This window comes from Porites lutea, chromosome 13, assembly GCF_958299795.1.
Source record: "Porites lutea chromosome 13, jaPorLute2.1, whole genome shotgun sequence".
NCBI classification, from domain to species: domain Eukaryota; kingdom Metazoa; phylum Cnidaria; class Anthozoa; order Scleractinia; family Poritidae; genus Porites; species Porites lutea.
Genome location: NC_133213.1, coordinates 13,600,019 through 13,620,018, shown reverse-complemented (window position 1 = coordinate 13,620,018; position 20,000 = coordinate 13,600,019). Strand labels below are relative to the sequence as shown.

General features: G+C 39.2%; 1 protein-coding gene across 2 annotated transcripts in view; it reads left to right on the top strand.

The window, feature by feature from the left end:
• The window catches only part of LOC140922610 (sugar phosphate exchanger 3-like), a 54,172-nt gene that overhangs the window by 23,023 nt on the left and 11,149 nt on the right, over positions 1-20,000 (top strand). For both annotated transcript variants that reach the window (XM_073372592.1, XM_073372593.1), the window contains 9 exons: positions 1,805-1,871; positions 2,584-2,613; positions 9,451-9,535; positions 10,070-10,120; positions 13,070-13,143; positions 17,268-17,360; positions 17,638-17,713; positions 18,603-18,668; positions 19,112-19,137. In XM_073372592.1, coding sequence (XP_073228693.1) covers positions 1,805-1,871; positions 2,584-2,613; positions 9,451-9,535; positions 10,070-10,120; positions 13,070-13,143; positions 17,268-17,360; positions 17,638-17,713; positions 18,603-18,668; positions 19,112-19,137 — 568 coding nt within the window. The remainder of the gene's footprint in view (positions 1-1,804; positions 1,872-2,583; positions 2,614-9,450; positions 9,536-10,069; positions 10,121-13,069; positions 13,144-17,267; positions 17,361-17,637; positions 17,714-18,602; positions 18,669-19,111; positions 19,138-20,000) is intronic.

Genomic DNA, 20,000 nt, shown 5'->3' with positions numbered 1-20,000 from the left:
GCAGAGCACTTCAAACAATTAACCACAGACGATCTGCCTTACTCGAGAAGGTCCACTTCATTTTGCAAACTGCAGTCAAGGACTCAAAGAAAAAAGAAAAAGTTCCTCTAGCTGCTCTTCTGACCATTTGGGAGTTAAACTAAAACGTCACATAAAAAGTCACTTTTTGTTCTTTTAAATTAACTTTAGTGCGATCATTTTAGCGTACTCACTCTGTCAAATGTTGACAAACTTTCCTGGATTTGAATACTTCCTAACCATGAACCATGTCCAAGTTCACAGAAGAGAAAGAAAAAAAATGTCATTTTTATTGTTATATTAATTACTCTCTCCGTAAAACTTATAGTCCTGCAATAACGGCAAAAAAATGGAGCAGAGTTCTTGTTTTGCTGAGGAAACTTATTGTTTGTTTTTGATATTCTTATTGCTGTCTTGCCCATACTCCCTTAGCCTGTGTACAGCCGCCCCTTACCTCCAAAAAAAAAAAAAATCCGATTTTTTTGAGGTAAGGGGCGGCTGTACACAGGCTAATACTCCCTTCACTTACCACTTGAAATAGATAGCTTGCTCACAGGCTATCACCATTGTGACATTCAATAAACTTCCTTTATTTCTTCTTATTTCCTTTGTGTCTTCCCGTCAAAGCTTACAGCTTGAATTATGTTTCTTGTCAGCTTTTTAGCAGACTCTATGAGAATGGCCACAATTGTTTAACAAGGATGCCTTCAATTCACTTATTCCGCATTTGGGCAGATAAATTCCTATTCTTGTGTTTGGAAGGCTAAGAAACCCCAGCGTGGTTCTAAAGAGATACAGGGAATTTAGACGCTTCAGGCTAACAGAAGAACACAAAAGCTTGGTTTTCCAATTAATACACTAAGGGTGCGTTTCTTTACTAAAATCCGAGATCGGATCAAAAATCCGGATCATTAGGATTTTTCGTTAAGGAAAGAAACGATGTATCCAAAAAAGGATTGTTTTTCATTCATTTCCATAGAAACGACCTACAATATCGCCGGGCGGTATCCTGGAGAGAGAATAACTCGGCTTCTGATAATGTTGCCAATTTGCTGATCTTTCCTTGTATTCTGGACGGTTAGCTCAAGGATACTGCTTTAGACGGGCCAAGTGAAGATGTGTCTTGAAATAAGATATATGCTGGAAAAGTAAAACATCGCAAGACGCGCTGGCGAAGTTGTGTAACAGTTTTGTCTCGATTTGTCCCTGTGAACTAGTACAATGCAGGTCCTGTTTGTATTGCAATTTAACCATCCCGATGAAACCGATAAAATCGATCGTTTCATCCATGCCTCGAGTTCAAAAATGGCCGTAAAGATGAGCAGTGTTGTCAAACAGCTGCTGTATGTGCTAAAATTGTTTCGAGCTACCGCTGGCTATATTCATTCTTTTCGGATCCGTAGTAACGAAACGTTTCGGATCATGTAACCAAAGTATCTGGTTTTGGATATGATCCAAAGAATCCACGTCCGTTGTGGATCGTTTGGATCGATAATCCGTTTTTGGATTTTACTAAAGAAACGAAATATCCATTTTCGGATTAAAAATCTGGATTTGGATTTTAGTAAAGAAACGCCCCCCAAATATCAAATTTTTATGTTACATGTTTTCGTTATGTGACTTATTAGAATATTATGGGGTTAAAATATGTTTCTAGAGTGAGGGTGAGGGGGCAAGGTGGAGGTTTGTCTGGAGAACTCAAACAGCTATAACTGAGACATGAAAAATTCAGACTCTCTGCTTGTCTAAAAAGCTCAGGCTATCATTGTTGATATTATATTTTTAGCCGAGGAATTGTGTTTGGATTGTGGAGTGCTAATGCCTCTGTGGGAAATATTCTAGGAGCATTGCAAGTAAGCTATGTGTAGTATGTTTTTCTAGTTATTACCATTTCCCTCTAAAAGTTTTGTGCATTCTTAGGTTTGCAATATTTCAGTATCATTCTCCCCCTAATTCACAAATTGTAAAGAATATTAATGAAAGGAAAAAGCAGCTCCTTTAAAATTCTTCCTCACAAAGTTTAACTTTAGTGTTAAGTACCTGGAGGACAGATGGAACACCATGTTAATCAAACCAATCAGCCTCACAAGCTGCCCAAGAAAAAGTGAAATATTGTTCTGGACAACTTGCTGGGAATTGCAAAAATTAATTGCCTGGCGAGAAACAGCAGCCTCTTCAGTCGTAAATAAAGGGTCCCCCCGCCCCCGAAAAAAAAAATTAAGTGCCATGATTATGGTATGTTAGAAAAAAGACAAATTTAGACTACGTTTAGTACTTTGTGCAAGTACAGCGAGTACATGTCTGCGGTACCCAGTATTTGTCAATGTGTCATTTAGTGAAAGACATCTTTGATTATGTGGCTGCAGCTGCTTAGTATGGGCATAACTGAATCAAAATTGAGATCAAAATATTGCCTCAAAATGTTTTTGGATATGTGAATGATAGCTTTTTAATAAGAGAGGCTGCTTACAGCTTCTGCCAGGAACCGCATAAGATATTACATGTATGTAATAATTGTTATCATATTAAGTAAATTTGTTTTTATCTTCCCGATCTCTCCTTTAGGTAGCTGCTGTTTTAGATTATGGGTATGAGGTCAGTAAAAGTGGACAATGTAATCTTTACTCCTACTAGTAGCTGCTTTATTAATGTTAACTGGTTTCCCCTTTTTGATGGTAAGGGGGTGTTTTAATTTGTACAAAAAGTAAGTAAATGTTTGATTCAACCCTTTAATTCCTAACATCAAAATTCAAATTCTCATTATTTCTTGAAACGTTTCCTCTAGAAGTAGTGGGGAGAAGATGTTAAGGTATCAATTAGGTTCACCTTCTGAGATCATGTCCTTAATTCCCATGACCACTATGTTTTATAAGGATAAATTTCATCTTCATCACTCTTGGCTAGGCTTCAAGGGTTATGAGCCTACAGTAGCCCTATGACATTAAACCCACAATGTCAGTAAAAGGTGTTGTAACCTCTCATGATCAACATCCTGGTATGGTTTGAATTGCCAGTAACAGTATAATTATTGGTTCAGTGTTTCCAGCAGTCTTTTTCTATTTTATAAACCTTGTAATCTGTGGTCAGTGATTCGATGAAGTGTCTGGAAACCATGCACTTTTATTATCCACTTGACAAGAATTTAATTTTATTCACCTTTCGAACAGCTGGGCCCTGAAAACTTTTGCCACTGTTATGTAAGGAAAAAAGGAGCACAATGAATCGGCCACATGCCTTTATTTACCCAGGCCACTGCTCCGGATATAATTTTTTAGCAGTCCCTCTAACCATAAGGGATAACTGGTCTTGCTATTATACCAGCCGATATTCTGAGAGGTCTAGCCCATTGCCCAGTTGTTTGTGAGGTACGTTTTATGCCAAGCAATGAAAGATCAGTAGTGTATTTAAATAGTCCTGTTCGGATCTTCGGGTACTTACTGGCAATTTTATGGGGCATGTGGAAAACCGGGAGACCGAACGCAGGAAAAAGAACAAGAATAGGATCAGGAACCATAACTGGAAGAGGACATAATATATCTTAATTCAATCTTGAAAAGGAAAAAAAAACATATTATAGAAACTAATTATAGTTATGTATCAATTACATCCCCTGCTTTAAGGGGATGTTAAATGAGACGATTTGTTGCAACTAATTTGTGGTAACAGTGTAGATGTAGCAATTCGAGATAATGTCGTAGCATTGTTATAACACTGTGTTGAACTGAAAATCGTTGCAAATCAACATACATATGCATGTTGTAAACCCCACTCTCCTTCTCCCCAATTATGGGTACCAACCCCACCCCCGAGCCTTACGTAACAGTCGTTTCCGTTTTCTTTTAGCCAAGCTGGAGAAGCGGGGGATACGTGTAAGGGCAAGCATAAATAGGGGCAGTGAGGGGTAGGGAAGGGCGGGAAACGCCAGCCGCTATTTATCAGTGTATAAGAGGCAACAATTAATTACGTTTAGACAATTGTCTGTCAATTAAGACCTGTGAATAGGTTCCTCACAAAGTGAGGCTTTTTAATTCTGTTAAAATTTGCATTACGTCTGGAACGTGCACAGATCACCTTGAGAGACAAAAACACTTAGTTGGCTAAATTCTTTTTTAATTCGTATAATATACTCAGGTCTTCAAAAATGATGATTCACAGCGCCAACTGGGCCAACAAATATAAACATAGGTTGTAATGGCCCTGTAAATCATCATTTTTTGATACAGTGAACCCTGTATTAAGCGGACACCCTCGGGGAATGCTGTGGTGTCCGCTTAATACAGGGTGTCCGCCTAATACAGGTTTCGATAGATAACGTCATATGAGGTTTCAAATGCCATTCAAATGAACAGTGGAAACGCTCAGAATTCTCCCCGAGAGAATATGATGATATACGTTTGCATTAATTTCTTTATCAAAGTGGACCAATTGATTGTAGTACCATAAGCATAGATTGCAACTCAAATTTGAAGAATTCAGATGAGTGAAACAAGCCCTATAAAAACAAAACGAAATAGAAAACAGCACTGTACTGTGAAACTAATCAAGTCACGTTTTTTAATGTAAAAATAAAAAAAAAATTTGGGTGGCAATTCCAGGTAATCTTTTGCATTTCCGGTGTCTGGCATGTTGGGTGGTGGAATTTAATTACAAGTGTCCGTTGAATACAGATTGGTAACAATAGAAATCACCATGTCAGCTACTTTTTAGGTGTCCGCGTCCGCTTAATAGAGGTGTCCGCTTAATAAAGGTTTCATTTAAAGTAAATAAGGGAAATAAATTTGGGAACTTCGGCTACTGTCCGCTTAATAGAGGGTGTCCGCTTAATACAGGTTTCACTGTAATTAGAAAACAAAAGAGAAGAAGACATTTTTTGGAGATGCAAAAGTGTTAGAATATTTTTTTAATATATTGTTAAAACAGCTATAAATTTTTTTCAAACTTCGCCAAAGCGGTAAAGACAACGGTCTAAACTATACGGACATTAGAGGATTTTAACAGTCGAGAATGATTATTGCTAGATTTTGGAAAAACTCCCAATTTGTAGATTTCATGTAACCGTTATTCTGTTTCTCTGAAAGCGGCTATGTCAACAAAACATACTTTAGATCTATGTTCTTTCAGGCCAAAGTTATGTCGCCAATAAGGAGTAAACTGCAAACCTGAAGGTAGCGTTTAATGTCTACAGTTCTTGCGGCCTTTTTGACGGTCTGGTGCCCTACCTTAGGTGGGAATGAGTTTGCCTGAGGTGCGGCACTGTAGTTGTGTAGCTTGCCACACAGCATGGAATGCGAAGTCTTCGAGGACTTCACGCACGGAAATGCTGCACGCTACAGAATCTTACAAGTCTGCAATAAAGTTGCATATTTGGCTACTGGATTCGAGGTTCTGCTTGCAAAGTCAGAAGAAAGATTCTCAACCCCAGCAATGTGGCGAACATAAAAAAATAGCGGCTGACTGTTAACAAGAAGGTAATGACTCTGGAACTAGCAGAAAACTCCCCTCCCTTGAGCTTCTCTTAGGCTTGGAGACAAGGCCTACTGTCCGTACGAACTTCGGTTGTATGTGGAGACTGGATGATATGTGGAGCAAAGTGGTTTATTGCAGCAGCTATAGCCATGGCTTCAATCTCGCATGGTAGCAAGGTAACTTGATGTTTGTGCCGTTGCATTGAAGAACCCAGCCAAGAGTAAGGGGTCATTCCCGTACGCGTATAGTGTTGCTGCGATGCCCTCTGTTTTTTCACGAAGCCATCAATCAATCGCGATCCACAAAGCATCACTTGTTTGAGGAATTTTGTTGCCCTCTAAGGCACATTGGGCAGAGCTGAAAGCCAGGCCGGAGTAGTCCGTTAAACCACACGTGTCTTTCTCTGATTTATTTCCGGCGTTGGCCTGATTGAGAGGATCCAACTGCTAAGTGCCGAGGGAGGAAGCAGCCGAGCACCTTGTAAGCTCCGACAAAGGAGCACAGGGCTTGAACAGTGAACTAGCCTGAAGGGTGTCATTTGACCACACCCATCGCAACATGTGAAGGTTGCTACGGAGAAGAGAGAGAACGCGCTTATAGTTGTGAAGAACATCAGCAAGCAATGAGGTGTTGAGGTATTCACCTGCTCGGGTTTAGCAATCACACCAGTAGCATCAAGCTCATCGAAATAGTCTTGCAGCTCCTTTAAAGGTGCTTCTGTTGTACTGTGGGCGTCTGCCTGTAAGGTGAGGAGGGAGTGTGGGACCAATGTTCATGACAGCTCAATAAGGCCACTGGCACCATTGTATTTTGAATGGCGGCGTTAAACACATCGTCAAATTCCAGGTATAGGGCTCTGAACTTGTGTCTTTTTGGAACCATGAAGGGATTACCCGCTAATATATCAACATCGAGTTAGCGAACAACCAGGACGTCTAGCTCGAATGTTCGATTTCCATGGGTGAGAATACAGTGCACCTCACCAATCACGTCTATGGCAGTAATTCCTTTATCCTGACGTGCCATCTGATAGGCAGGGGAGATAGGAAAACTATACAGCGGTGCGGCCGAGGCAGGAGCCATGTTAGATGTGGCACCAGTATCGCGAGTGAGCTGCACAGGGTGCTCATGGTAAAAAGTGTTTGACTACAGGAGATGGGTTGATGTTTACACGAAAGGTATTAGGCTGACTGTAGTGTATAGGATGCTCGCGTGCGAATGAATGTATATGATATAATACACTCGAGACCTACAGAATTTGCATGTATGTATAGAGCGTGTGTGTAATTTATTCTGTCAGTTTCGGTTTAGTATGACAGTGTAACGGACGGGAATAAACTGTGTTAACCTCACCGCGGTCTGCTACACTGGCGACGAGGATTTCGAGGATTTTCTCGAGGATTTCAAGAGTTTCGTCAAAAATTTCGCGGAGGATATCATCGCGATGCCGGGACGCGGTGGATCAGGCAAAACTGACGCGACAAGCGGTGCTATTTGCGGTTCTGGAATGGCTTCGGTTATTTAGATGTCAGTGGATTGGAACCAGAAACTCCTAAGGTAGAATCAAACAATTTAAGTCAGCGGTGGAAGAGGTGGAAGTGAACGTTTAACTTGAATGTGACGGGAAAAAATGTTTCGAACGACGCGCAAAAGTGAGCTCTACTGTTGCATGTTCTTGGCATGGACGTTTAAGAACTTTCTTTCACATTAGCCGTTGATGGTTAGGATACGAGTCTTGAAAGAACGCTTCAGGTGCTTGATGATTATTTTGTTCCCAAGTAATGTTCGAAACTGTAGTGCTTACGTATGGTATGGTAACTTTATTTATACACGGTATTTCCTTCAGGTTCATTTACGTTCAAGTCAGAACTGAAAACTAACTACGTACCTAACTAAACTTAACTAGAATCTAAGATAAAACTGAAGTTATAAAGATGAAAAGAAAACACCTGCTTTTCAAGGAGTCCGTGTGTAAAAATAACATATCGCTAATTTAAATTATTTCACAATCGAAATTGAGGTCCCTTAATTTTCCCTTAAATACATTAGGGATGACAATTGCCGCACCTCCAGAGGCAAGCTGTTCCATAACACACTTCCGCTATGAGAAAGACTCCTTTTATAAAATTCAGTGCGGGGATGTGGAACAGCGAGCTTGTATTCATTCTCTCTAAGGTTAGAACTAGTTAAATCGCAGCGACGAACAAAACGCGAAGTAAGATACTCTGGAGCTGTGTTATTTACAATGCTATGCATCATTATTGCTTTACTAACTACGCACTGATGGACAAGTTTCGACCTCTTTAAATTTTGAAACAATTCACTAGTACTACAGTCATAATTAGAGAAAGTTAGAACGCGAGCGGCGCGATTCTGCAGTTTCTGCAATTTACAAGACAGGTTCTTAGAACAGTTTCCCCATACTACATTACAGTAATCAAAGTGTGGCTGTACCAGTGAATTGTATACGTTAAGCAGAGTCTGAAAATGGAGAGAATACCTAATAACGCTTAATCGCACTTATGCTAGAAGCAATCTTCGTAGAGATTTCATTAATATGACACTCCCAAAAAAGATTTCCATCGATGTGAACACCTAGGGATTTTGAAGTCGACACTCGTTTAATCGGAGACTGGTTAGGGCCTGTTTTCATGGAGTTGGACTGCCCCAGTCCATATAATTTCTCATTTTAATGTGATCACGTTTACTTGTTAGGTGTGGTAACCCGCCGCATGTTACCTCGCCTACCTGGGGTCCCCCACCTTCATGTAAACAGGCCCTTAATTTCAATGGTGGGATTCCTTTCTAGCGTTGACAGTCTTTGCCTAGACCCAATTAATAAAAATTCTGTCTTAATCGTGTTTAGTGTAAGTTTGTTTGCTGCAAGCCATATACGAATTCTATCTAAATCTGTTAACACAACACTCTATTTCTTCAACATCATTGTTCGCATAGGTGATACTAGGTGATACATTCTAGGTTGTGAATGCATGAGACAATTCGGAAGGTGCATGGTAAACCCTAAATTTGGAAAATTCTCACACTTAGACGGAGCTGAACGGTTGATTGATTAAAAACCTAACCTAAAGCAGTGTAGTCCATTTTCTTTTTCTCAGTAGAGAAGTGGTGATTAATTTCTTGCAACTGGCCAAATTGCAGAGTTTCCTTTCCTTTTTTACCATTTTTACCAGTTTTTTTCGAAACAATGGCTAGCGCGACCCCCGACACTGTCATTCCTGGCATATTGGAAGGCTTAGGCTAAGTTGGGGGAAACTTGCTACTTTGATTTTCGTACAGTTTAAACAAACACTCGAAACCTTTCTTGGGCGGTTAAATTTTTTTTTACGGAAAGCTAAAAGATTTCTGGCGCTTTCTTTCAAGTTTTCTTTTGTTTGTTGCTGTAAGTTTTAGATTATAATGATTGGTTATTATATGACAGCTAATGTCCCGCCGGATCAAAACGGTTTTGGGCCATTCTGGAAAATGTCTGTGGTCAGCAGAAAGCGTTTCCTGTCCTTCCCTGCCAGCCGTTAAACCCTCCTTCTACCCTGTAACCTTGAATTTTTGTCATCCCTTCTTGACTGCTGTCTGCGACCTTGAAAATTTTTAAGACGTTACATTTCACTGGCATTTCCATCTCAGCGGCATGTTTTATTTACATAATGCTAGGTCAGATCAGTTTTGTTTACTGTAAACATGAGTTAAGACTTTCTCAAGTGCCCCATTTGTCTCACCAGTACCTGTCCCTCTCATTATGTATAACCTATAGCATATAATTTATCAAATCTCCTTCTTTCTAAATCCAACTGTCGGGGCAGCTCTATTTATTTACTTTTGAGGTCGGTAAAAAGTTTCATGAATTTTGTAACCTTCAAAAAACACTAATTAAAAGAATTAGCCCTCCAATGCTAGTTTCTTATAATTGTCATTAATACCTGGTATTGTGCATACATTTTTTTATTGCAGTATGCCATGCTTGTACCTGCTGGGGTGCTATTTGCATTTGGTATTCTGGTGTTCTTTTGTTTAATTCCCTCGCCTGATCAAATTGGTAAGTCCATTATGTTTAAAGGACTAGGCTCATTTGTTGATTGCACACTAGAACCTCCAAGTATAATGTAAGTGGACTTGGAACCTACTTTGAGTTTGAAGAGGTAAAATGTACAACTTCAACTTCACTTAGTGATCATGGAAACTTTTAACCTGAGATCAGGCTCTATTTTCGTTTCGCTTTGAAAATAACATTCCGGCGGGCAAGGCGAATAAATTTTGAATTTCTAAATTTTGTCATATAACCGTTTTGTTTGGTACACCACTCAGACTCATTCACCATTTCAAGGTTTCTTAGTTTTGGCAAGAGAGAATGAGCTAGATCATTCTCTCTTGGTTTTGGGGTTTGGCAGGTGTGATATAATGTTCATGATTTGAAGGATAATTGATCTGATATCCGTTAGTTTTCTTAATATAAACTAGAGCAAAATATTAGGGCATTGATTTGTAACAGATTTCACGACTACTGTAGTTCATTTTTAGTAAGAACGGTAAGAATGTATTAACGTCAGTTTAATTGTTTATGTTCGAACAGGATTGCCAATGCCTGAAGAAGAAAACCAGCCTTCACAAGCAAGCGACCATGGTAAAAAATTTGTTGTACTTTGTAGAGTCAAAAAGACATTTCTAATTTTCCATATGACCAGGAGAATTTAAGTAGCCTGCGGAGCTAGGGAAGGGATGAAGGGAGCGTATACTTAGTGAAAGGCGAAGCTGCAAGAAGAAATGAGATAGAAACAATGAGAAACAGTTAATTGTTCTTGCAGCTTTGCAGCTCATTTGTGTGCCCTTGGCAAGTGCCTTAATGTTTATTCAGTTAATGTTCACTAGACAAAAATGCCACACAGGTTAGTTTTTTGGTGATGTCTATTGGGATTTGCTAGCCATTGGTGACAACATGGAAATTTACCAAGGGTTAGATAAGAAGTTAGTGACTGGTGATGTGCAGATGTCTGTTTGAACACACACGGCCTACATTTGTCTTGAATTCACGCATTGAATGCGTGCAATTTTTGTATGTACTAGAAATACGTTTTCGCAAAACTCTCGCGAAGGTTAGCAGTATACAGTTAACAGAAACAAGCCAAAGGGTAAGACTAAGATGAAAAAAAAAAACAGCGAGTTGCCCCGCCGGGATTTGAACCTGCACCCCGACTTCCTCCATCGCCAAATGGGCGGCCTTTTGGCACTGGGCCATGCGACTACTGCAGGGATTACCACTGTAAAATAATAGTGTTAAAGTATTTTTCTCTGCCATTCACAACAGGGGTCTTTTTTGCATGAGCATGCGCGACCGCTGACTTGTCAAAGAGCACGTGACCAGTGACAGCGACCTTGCTGCATAGTCATAGGAACCAAATTGTTCACTTTGAAAGCTTGCTTGTGGTTGAAATGGTAGCAGGAACTTAGGAAAGACCTTCGTTGTACAAAATAAGTAAAGATCTGTTGATTTAAAGTGGAGACTGATGCGCTGAACGAGGTGAAAGAGCAAGTTTCTCAAGGATGTCTGACACGAACATGGCTGCTTGTTGTTGTTTGACGCTCGACTCGTGTCTTGATTCCCCTTTAAGAACCGCAAAGTTTGGCATAGAATGCATTGCTGATGCGTAGCTATTGAGCAAAATGTCCTTTATTTAGTGTTTGTCTATAAATCGGATGTAAATCAGTTTCTCGATGCCGTAGAGGATTTCTGTCAATAATTTGTTAATAGCTGATTTAGCCATATTTCGGTAGTGGATTAATAACGATCAGCGGGCGACTACCATGCCGTTTTCAGTTGGAATAGAAAGTTTTTGCCTTAAGCATTTTAGCGATACAAAGTTTGTTTATAGGAAAATTGGACAACTTCTTGTTTTTGCGTGGACTAACATTGTAACGCATCTTTTACAGGAATCTGCTTTTGGCCAGAACTTAAATATTCTAATGATTTTTAACCTTTGGTCGGCATCACATGTTTACTGTACTTCTTGGGAAACCTAACCGTTTGTTTCATCAAAATCGGTCACAAGATTGGACTTTAATTTCGGTCCTATTGAATGCAGTTTTGACTGTGTCTCATTGATATTCATTTTTTTATTGTTCGAGACATACAGAGTGATTACCACCAACATCTCACCAGGTGACTAATCTACGTCTCGTGTGCTCTTAATTTTGTAGCTTTAAAGTGCTGGGAAAATTGTAGAACATATATTAATTCACTGCTGAACTGAACATCGGCTTTCGCGCACTTCGAACCCACTCGCTGAAATTTGCTATGTTTTTTTTTAATATTTCTCTTCCTTTCCCATTTCAAAACAAAGAAAGTTGAAAGTGTTTACTTGCATCAACATACGTTTCTGCACTTTGTTTAGACTTTGATGAGGTCAGCGCAATCCTCCAGGCACTACATATACGCGCGCTGTTGTCCAGGTCAAGTGGGGAGATGAAATTTGATAGTAGCTCGTGTATGTTAAAGCCGGTCTACTTCGCTTTTGTTACGACCATGTTAGATTTTTTTTTGCAAACTACACATTTTGTTAAATCCCGAGCACATTCGCCAAGACCAACGAGCAAAATAATCGCTATGATAGCTTTGAGACGCGCCATTTTGATGAAGACAAACCCTGTGGTGGGCCTCCATGCACATGGCTTGTTCAGCGGTCGCGCATGCTCATGCAAAATAGACCCCTGTTGCCATTCACACCGTTTGAACCTTGTGGAGCTGTATTTATCATGAATTCAAAGATACATTTGAGGAAAAATACCTTAAACGAGTATTTCTAAGCCATTTCGCATTCTTTCCGTGTATATTCACTTTCGGGCTTTACAACAGCCGTTCTTTCGGTGTCAAATCTTTCACGGCAAGGAATTCCAGCCACTTGTCGAATCGGGCACTGTTGTGTTTGCAGCCCGCTGTTATTTGCCACAGAAAGACTGCGCGATTCGCCAGGTAATTTAGCCTGCGTGGCAAGCGCTTGGAAGTAGTGGGCGCAAGAAAGAACGGATCCAAGCGCCTGCTACGCAGTTACAGGTGATTCGCCAAAGTACAGTAAACAGAGGATGAATAAAATTAGCCATAGTCGGTGGCTAACCAGTTGTGTTGCCTAGAAACCCAAAATGCACGATGACATGATAGAGTTTGTTTATGGTTTGTTGCTAAGCAACTGCTGATACCAAACCGATAGAAAGAAAGATTTATGACCAAAGCGAAATCGCACTCAGCTTGCGATCCTCGCGCGACAAAATTAGGTTCACTTTCCAGCGTGGTTTGCGTCCTTCCATTACGTTCACAAACTGGCCAAAAATCAAGCTTACTTATGTTGCAATCTAACGTTAAGCCTTGACACGTACTTCAAAAATTTAAAGTATTGAAGTACGTGGTTTAGGTGTACGTGTTCGAGGTCTGTAACACAATGTTATTAAGTTGTTACTATCTATTAACGTATATCTTTCGTCAAATATTTTCTGATTATGAAAAAATGCATTCTCATGAAAGCCCCTCAATTTTTTTCAAATATATTGCTTTGCCAATATTTAACTGTAAAATATTTTTCAGTTTCAGTGTTGACTGACCACTCAGTAATTGAGCAGGAGGCTTTTACTAACATGGCTTCACAAGGCACTACTTCAGTGAGTATTTAACACAGGAAAAATGACTCATAAATTTGTAATTTATTCTCACTGCATATCTTTGTCGCATCATAGTAAACTAACTTATGGGAGGAAACCGTTACTGCCTTGGCAATAATTATGGTTTTAGAAGTTTGAAAGGCAAGGCGAGTGTTGTTAACCCTGTAAACAAGCTTTTTTCTCTCGGTTACAAAGTTCAACAGACCTTTTTTGTACCAGGAAAAAAAACGTGAATTAGGTGAACAACGTGAAACAAGCTAGCTGCCTAAGAGTCATTATAGTTATTGAAACGTATTTTATTTAGTAAAGATGCGTAACTTAAGAAGAAATAGTAGCATTACGGAATAAAACTGGAAGAAGCTAGTTGACACTAGACTGCGAGCAGTCTCTTATTTTTTTTTTGCAAATTTATTGCATGAGAAACCCAAGCACGCGAGCGGGGAAGCCGCGAGCCGCGATAAACGAGGGCGTAAGGCCGAGACGAAAAAATAAGAGACTGCTGATTCTTTTGTTCTATCTGGGGACAACGACGCTGTCAGGGTAATTTAATTAATCAATTAAACCCGATTAACTTGAAACGATTTATAAATAGAACATAAACAACTGAAAAAGTTTACTTTTTTTAAATCCGGTAAGATTGCCTTGAATTCCTTTCCCTTGAGGAAATTTACAGCACTTTCCTTCTGTGAGATATTCTTTAACGTTTTAGTTAGTTGTGACGCGTGACTATTTTTATCGCTTGCGTCTCCACCACAGACCAGTCAATGATCTGTCAACACCTGTAAAACTGACCAATGGGTTACTCCGTTTCTGGGCTGACGTAGAGTTTGTTTACCACAAAAGAGTCCGCAGTCCGTCTTTTCTCGTCTGGTCCTAATCCCTTATTGTAACATAACGTCGTGGTTTGCAATTGTGCTGGCTGAGATAAGAACTAGACGGATTTTAAGAGTCTAAGTTGACACAATAACTATATATTGTTTTATTGAGTGGAGTAACATAATATGGGAAGAAATATATTTCGGCAGTTTGATAATTTTCTTGGAAGTTAATGAATGTTAGGCTATCAACCATGACGTTGCATGAAGCATAATTTAATTGCAGATGTTGTAATGAAGCCTAGGTGATTTCTGAAAATTGTTTGAAAAAATTTTCTAGTAAACAATTTGCGTTTTTTTGACGTACGAATTGTAAAAGGGCCAAATTCCAACATCTTCACGTGCAAATTGTGTGCATGAGTTATCTTTATAATTCTGTTTACTCGATTACTGTGTGATAACTCGAATTCCCTCACGTACGAACCACGAAAGGGGCAAAGTCCAACACTTTCACGTGCAAACTGTGTGATTCTGCATATCTTTCTGGCTTTTCACAGTGATGATAGTAACTTGAACGTTTGAAGATTCTTTAGTTTTGTAACTAGTGCCGAAGCAAAGGCAATAACTTATAACTTATGACACTTTTAGAATTAAGTCGTCAGAGTTAAAGACTGTTTCATTAAATTGGAATCGCACGTGACAACCTCGTGAATAATGATGATGCAACCATCTACAACAATGATGAAAATCGTGACATTTCTTAGCTATTCGGTATTCGACGAGCTTTGTTATTTTAAGAAACCATCAAGAAAGCTTGAAACCTTTGAGTCTTCCCTCTATTAAAGCAACGTTTTGTGAGTTGATATTCATAGTACTTTAGCAATTTGTTTATTTTACACCAGATGTCTGAAGGAAAGACAGAAAAGTGAATCTATATTATGAGGACCGAACCAGCTATGCGTAGCGGTCCTCATTTTCATTAATGTGCAGCTATACCCAATTTCGCACAAAAGATAGCCTTACTCTAGGTATAAAAGAGTAGATTGCCGATACTGTTACACTGAAGCATTCAAAATAGCTCATGCACGTAAAACGTGCCTATATTTATGTTGGGAAGCGTGACATATTACATAGGCTTACAAGTAGGGGCAAAACAACCGGTCTTTCATCTGAGCCCGCGTGATGGTCATGTGATATTTGTCTGCAAGATCTACTGTGATATTTGACATTGGCTTACATGTAGTGGGTGTACGAGCGGGCGGGCGTACGCAACGTCAAAGCCAAATTTTCTTGCGTCCATAGGTTTCCAATTTCTTCTTATCAATGGGACACCGCCGCGCGCTATAAATCAATTCAAAACCTTTTTTCAGATGCTTTTCAATATAGTTTTATTCGTGATTTTTATGACTATAATACCCGATGTAGGAACAATTTTAGGAAAGACGTAGTCAAAAGAAGGTGGGGCCTTTGGACCGGTATTAACTTTGTTGCAAATGAGTGGAATTCCCTTGATCTGTCACTTAGGGGAGCCGCTTCTTTACCCAGTTTTAAACGAAACGTTTTCAAAGTGACTTTTAAATTACCTATTTATTATTAAATGTTTTGTATCTCCTTCATTACATTTTTGTGTGCTTTAAATATATTTAATTCAATTCAATTCTGATTGGCTAAAAGCACACGCATGATTCACCATAGCCAGTTACTGATGACCAAATTTGGAAGAATTTTGTGTTTAACGAGGAAATGACGTTAAAAATGCAGCCTTCTACAGGTTAATGAACCGTTAACCGAGAAGACCTGGGGACAAGGTTGAGTTGTTTTTGTTGTGAAAACTATAATGGCGGACACTTCACTCGTTTCAATAGTAAGAACTACAGCTGGAACTAGGCGAAATAATGGCTAAAAACATAGCAAAGACAGCAAGAAGACAACTCGGAGGGCGACATCTGCTATTTGGAGAATATTTACGCAGCTGGACAAACCTAAACGTCCACTATCGAAGATAAACTTAACATCGATGCAGGTAAGCATGTTTTAGCTATGTTTTTACACTAGGAATTATTTTGAATGAATAATAAAACAATTAATGAATTCGGCTTTCGTAGGATATGAAGAATTAAGCAGATCTCCGAGGGTGTTATCCACCTCGGCCTTCGGCCTCTGTGGATAACACCCTCCTCGATTTGCTTAATTCTTCATATCCTACTCAGCCTCATTCATTAATTGCTAAGTAAATACATTTGAAAACTGGGATTTCAGTTTCCAAATTCGTGTTGATTGACATCTGATTTTTTAACTTTTATCATACAAATTATTATTTTGTTATTCCGTGGGATGCCTGTGGCACTCCCACGGTAAAAATCCGGTTCGGTTGTACCCAAAATTGCAAAGCCAGCCAATAGGATTGCGTAAAATCTTTATCGATTATCTCTTCTTTCAAGCCGATCAATCAGATTGTACAAAATCTGTATCGATTTTTAATCGATTTGCTTCCTCTGAAGAACTTGTTGAAATCAGAACGTTCCTTGCCAAATTTGTCGCGCTTGAGTTTTCTCACTCGTGGTTTAGGATGGCTTGTTAACCAGCGAAATCCTTCGGGATACTGGCAAGTCACGAAAGGCGACCTAAGCCAAATTATTTCTTTCCTTCATGATTCTTTTCTGTTAAGGTTTTAGTAGCGTCTGGTTGCGGGCCGTGATTTCCGATAGATTTTTCTATTCGGAGTTCGCCAGTTTTTGCCGAGCACAGCTAGAGTTCAGTTTTTTTCTTTTCTTATCGAAAACACCTTGACAATGGGAGGTTAAATCGCGTAAATTTCAACTCGTACCCTTGACGATTGGCGTTGAAATCGCGAAAATATTGTCCTCGTCGATCGACGACTCGCTTTCGGCATGAATTGGACTTCTGGATGAGACACGGATCAGGACATGAGTAAACTTATTATACCTTGGAATCAGGGATAATCATTGGAACTATGTTAACTTTGAGACCTTGGAAACGCATTGCAATTAATTTTTAACCGTATCAAGAGCATCTTGGAATATTAAACTTTCATCTTGGATTAAAAGATTGGAACTTAATCGAACTTTGTAACCCTGGGTTCGACCCTGGATAAACCAAGCGGATGTTTTGTTTTGTGTTGTTCCATTAACCTAGATAGAACGCCATTATGCTTCCATAGACCAACGCATCCCACGGAAACGACTTTGGGCGTCTTGTTGGTTTTAGTCTTAGAAGACCCTTCTGTAAATAACTAGTTTAAGTGAAGTTGATATCCTCAATAAATTGTTTTAAAATTGTTTTCTATAGTCATCCTCAGTGACACTAAATCGTTCAGTGATGCCACAGCATAAGAAAGCTGTTACTTTTTGCCAAGCTGTTTTCCTTCCAGGAGTCATCCCTGTGAGTACATTTTCGGTGATGATTGTAACCAAATGTCGTTTTCGGCTATTGTGTTACCACTCCTCTAGGTCTTTAGCTACATATGTAGGATCATTTATGCATTTAGGTATCTTTTAGTTATTACTTATTTATTTATTTATTTATTTATTTAATATTTATTTTAAGGCAGAATAATTTCCTTTTTACTTGATCTGTTAGTGTCAGTTTTAGGTTTGATGTCCTGGGAAGAATCACCTTCCTCCAGAAGTAATTGCTTCTTTTTTATTTCTTCCAATAGTATTCACTCTCCTATGCTTGCCTTAAACTAGTCAACTACTCTTTCTTTTTCTGGCTGCCTTTTTATTTATCAAACAGTAAGTGTTCTTTGTGATTCTTCTCTTGTTTGGTTATTGTTTTTGTAAATCAGCTGGTAATACCACGTTTGAGAGAATGAAATTCTGAGGTGAAGAGGATTAAAGTATGGGGTGGGTTTAGCATAGATTCGCGCAAAAATCTGACCAGAAATTTTGTTTAAAGAAGTGTGTCCGAAGCACTTTTAGTTTTTCTCTCATTGGCAGCAAGGATATAAAATTATGTAGTGTGATCCACTTTTTTGCAGCTGTTCAAAAGAACGTTCAGTGTCGTCTAGCTTGCGAATGGGTGCAGTAAAACATACGTCTTCACTGAAAGGCTGCCGTTAAGTGTCGACCACTTAAGAGTAAAAAGGAAGTGAAGGTTGTGTTTGGCCCTACCTGAGCAGAGTCCAGTTCTGCTCACCAGAACAGAAGTAACATGAGCTTAGTCCGCATTCATTGACATGGCCAATATTATAATAACTACAATCTTGGACAAAATAGAAAGAAAATTCATTTCACCCCCTTCCCCCCAAAATCAAGGATGGGAAAATAAAGCGTTTTGGCTTTTGCACTGCTTCATCCTTGATTTGGGGAGATGGTGGTTTCATTTTATTCTGTCCAAGATTGTACGTTAAACCAAGCATTACCTTTGAAATGTTCTTATAAGAGTGTAGTCTTCCGTTTTGCTATAGCCTGCGTAGCAAGCGTTTCGGTGCTGTTTCGGAGCAAAGAAAGACCGAGGAGCGAGATTTTCTGTTTTGGCCGCGCGAAAAATGGAACGAGACTCTCGCTCCTCGATCTTTCTTTGCTCCGAAACAGCACGGAAACGCTTGCTACGCAGGCTAGTTTTGCTTCAAAACCGATTACCGACTCCAGTTTACTTTCTGAGCAAAATCAATGTTTTCAGAGTTTGGCTGGAAGGACACTGTTGCTGATAAGATTTCAACATTTTATGACATTGGAGGGATTGTAGGTTAGTGAAGTCTAAAATTATTGATTGTCGGAAATTAAGTGTTTTTCTTGTAAAATTGGATGATGATTAATTTTTTGGAGGGAAAAAAGGAGGGACCAAAGAAAGTACGTATTTGTGTTTTCAGCAGCCATGATGTACGACACACGGTATCATCTAGAAGAAAAAGAATAAGGAAGTGTTGTAGTCTTCTTGTTTTCAACATTACAGTACAACTGGACTCTTTTCAGTAGAGTTTCACTTTTTTATATGGAGAGTCATTGACCAGGACAAAGCAATAATACAAAATATTGCATCAAAACGTGTCAATCAGAACCACGTCAGAAAGTGACCAGCTTCACTACTAAATTGTCATTGTTATAAGGAAAGATCAGATTGTATTTGTGATTTTAAAATTTTCCGAATACCAGATTGTTTCCTTATATCAAGTTCTTCTTCTCTTTCAGGTGGCATAGCAGGAGGACTGATCAGCGTTAGTGATTACTGTACAGTACCGCAAGTGATCTCCAACCGCAAATGATCCCGAGACCGCAAATTATTCCCAAAATGAACCGCAAATGATCCTCGACCGCAAGTGATCCCCAAAGTTGACCGCAAATGATCCCGAAAGAAAAATAGGAATGGCTTGGACTCAAGTTAGCGGGTCATCGTGTCGATTTTATTATTATTACAAGGAGTAAGATTAAACGCTAAATTTCAGTTCTAAAATAAATACATGAATAAAAACTAAATGAAAAAATCATTCAAGTGTAAAAACGAAGTCGGTAGGCAACACACGACTTTTACCTCATGCCAAAATGCTGCTTGTTCCAATGAATTTTCTCTCTGGCGGGTAGATTATACCTCTGAAGGAAAACGTTTTGTCTGAGCAAATGTGATTTTTGCCACTTATTTCATACTGAGGGGTCATGACACGCATTTTCGGCAGTTATTGTTGTTTCTGGTCGGCAGGATTTGTCCTTTAATGCAAGAGCATTTCCTTTGACCTCTTTTCAAATGCAATGCTTCATGTCATTGCGGCTAAATAAGGGTTTTAGGTTGTTTAATTTTCTTTAAAGTGCCTCGTGGATCCGAATAATTATAAGCGACTTTTTTTTAGTCCGTGAATGTGACGGTTCCTACGATATTTTTTCACTCGATAACTACCGCTTGCCTCGCTTTTGCGTTTCTCATTACCAGGTTTAGATTCTTGGTAACTGTCTCCAGCAAAGACACAACAAATGGATATACATATAAGCGTCAATATAACTATTCGCAACATGTTCATGAGCTGTAAGCAAGCTGCTCTTTCAAAATAAATCGAAACCTGTGGACATTGATAAGTTCGGGGGCATT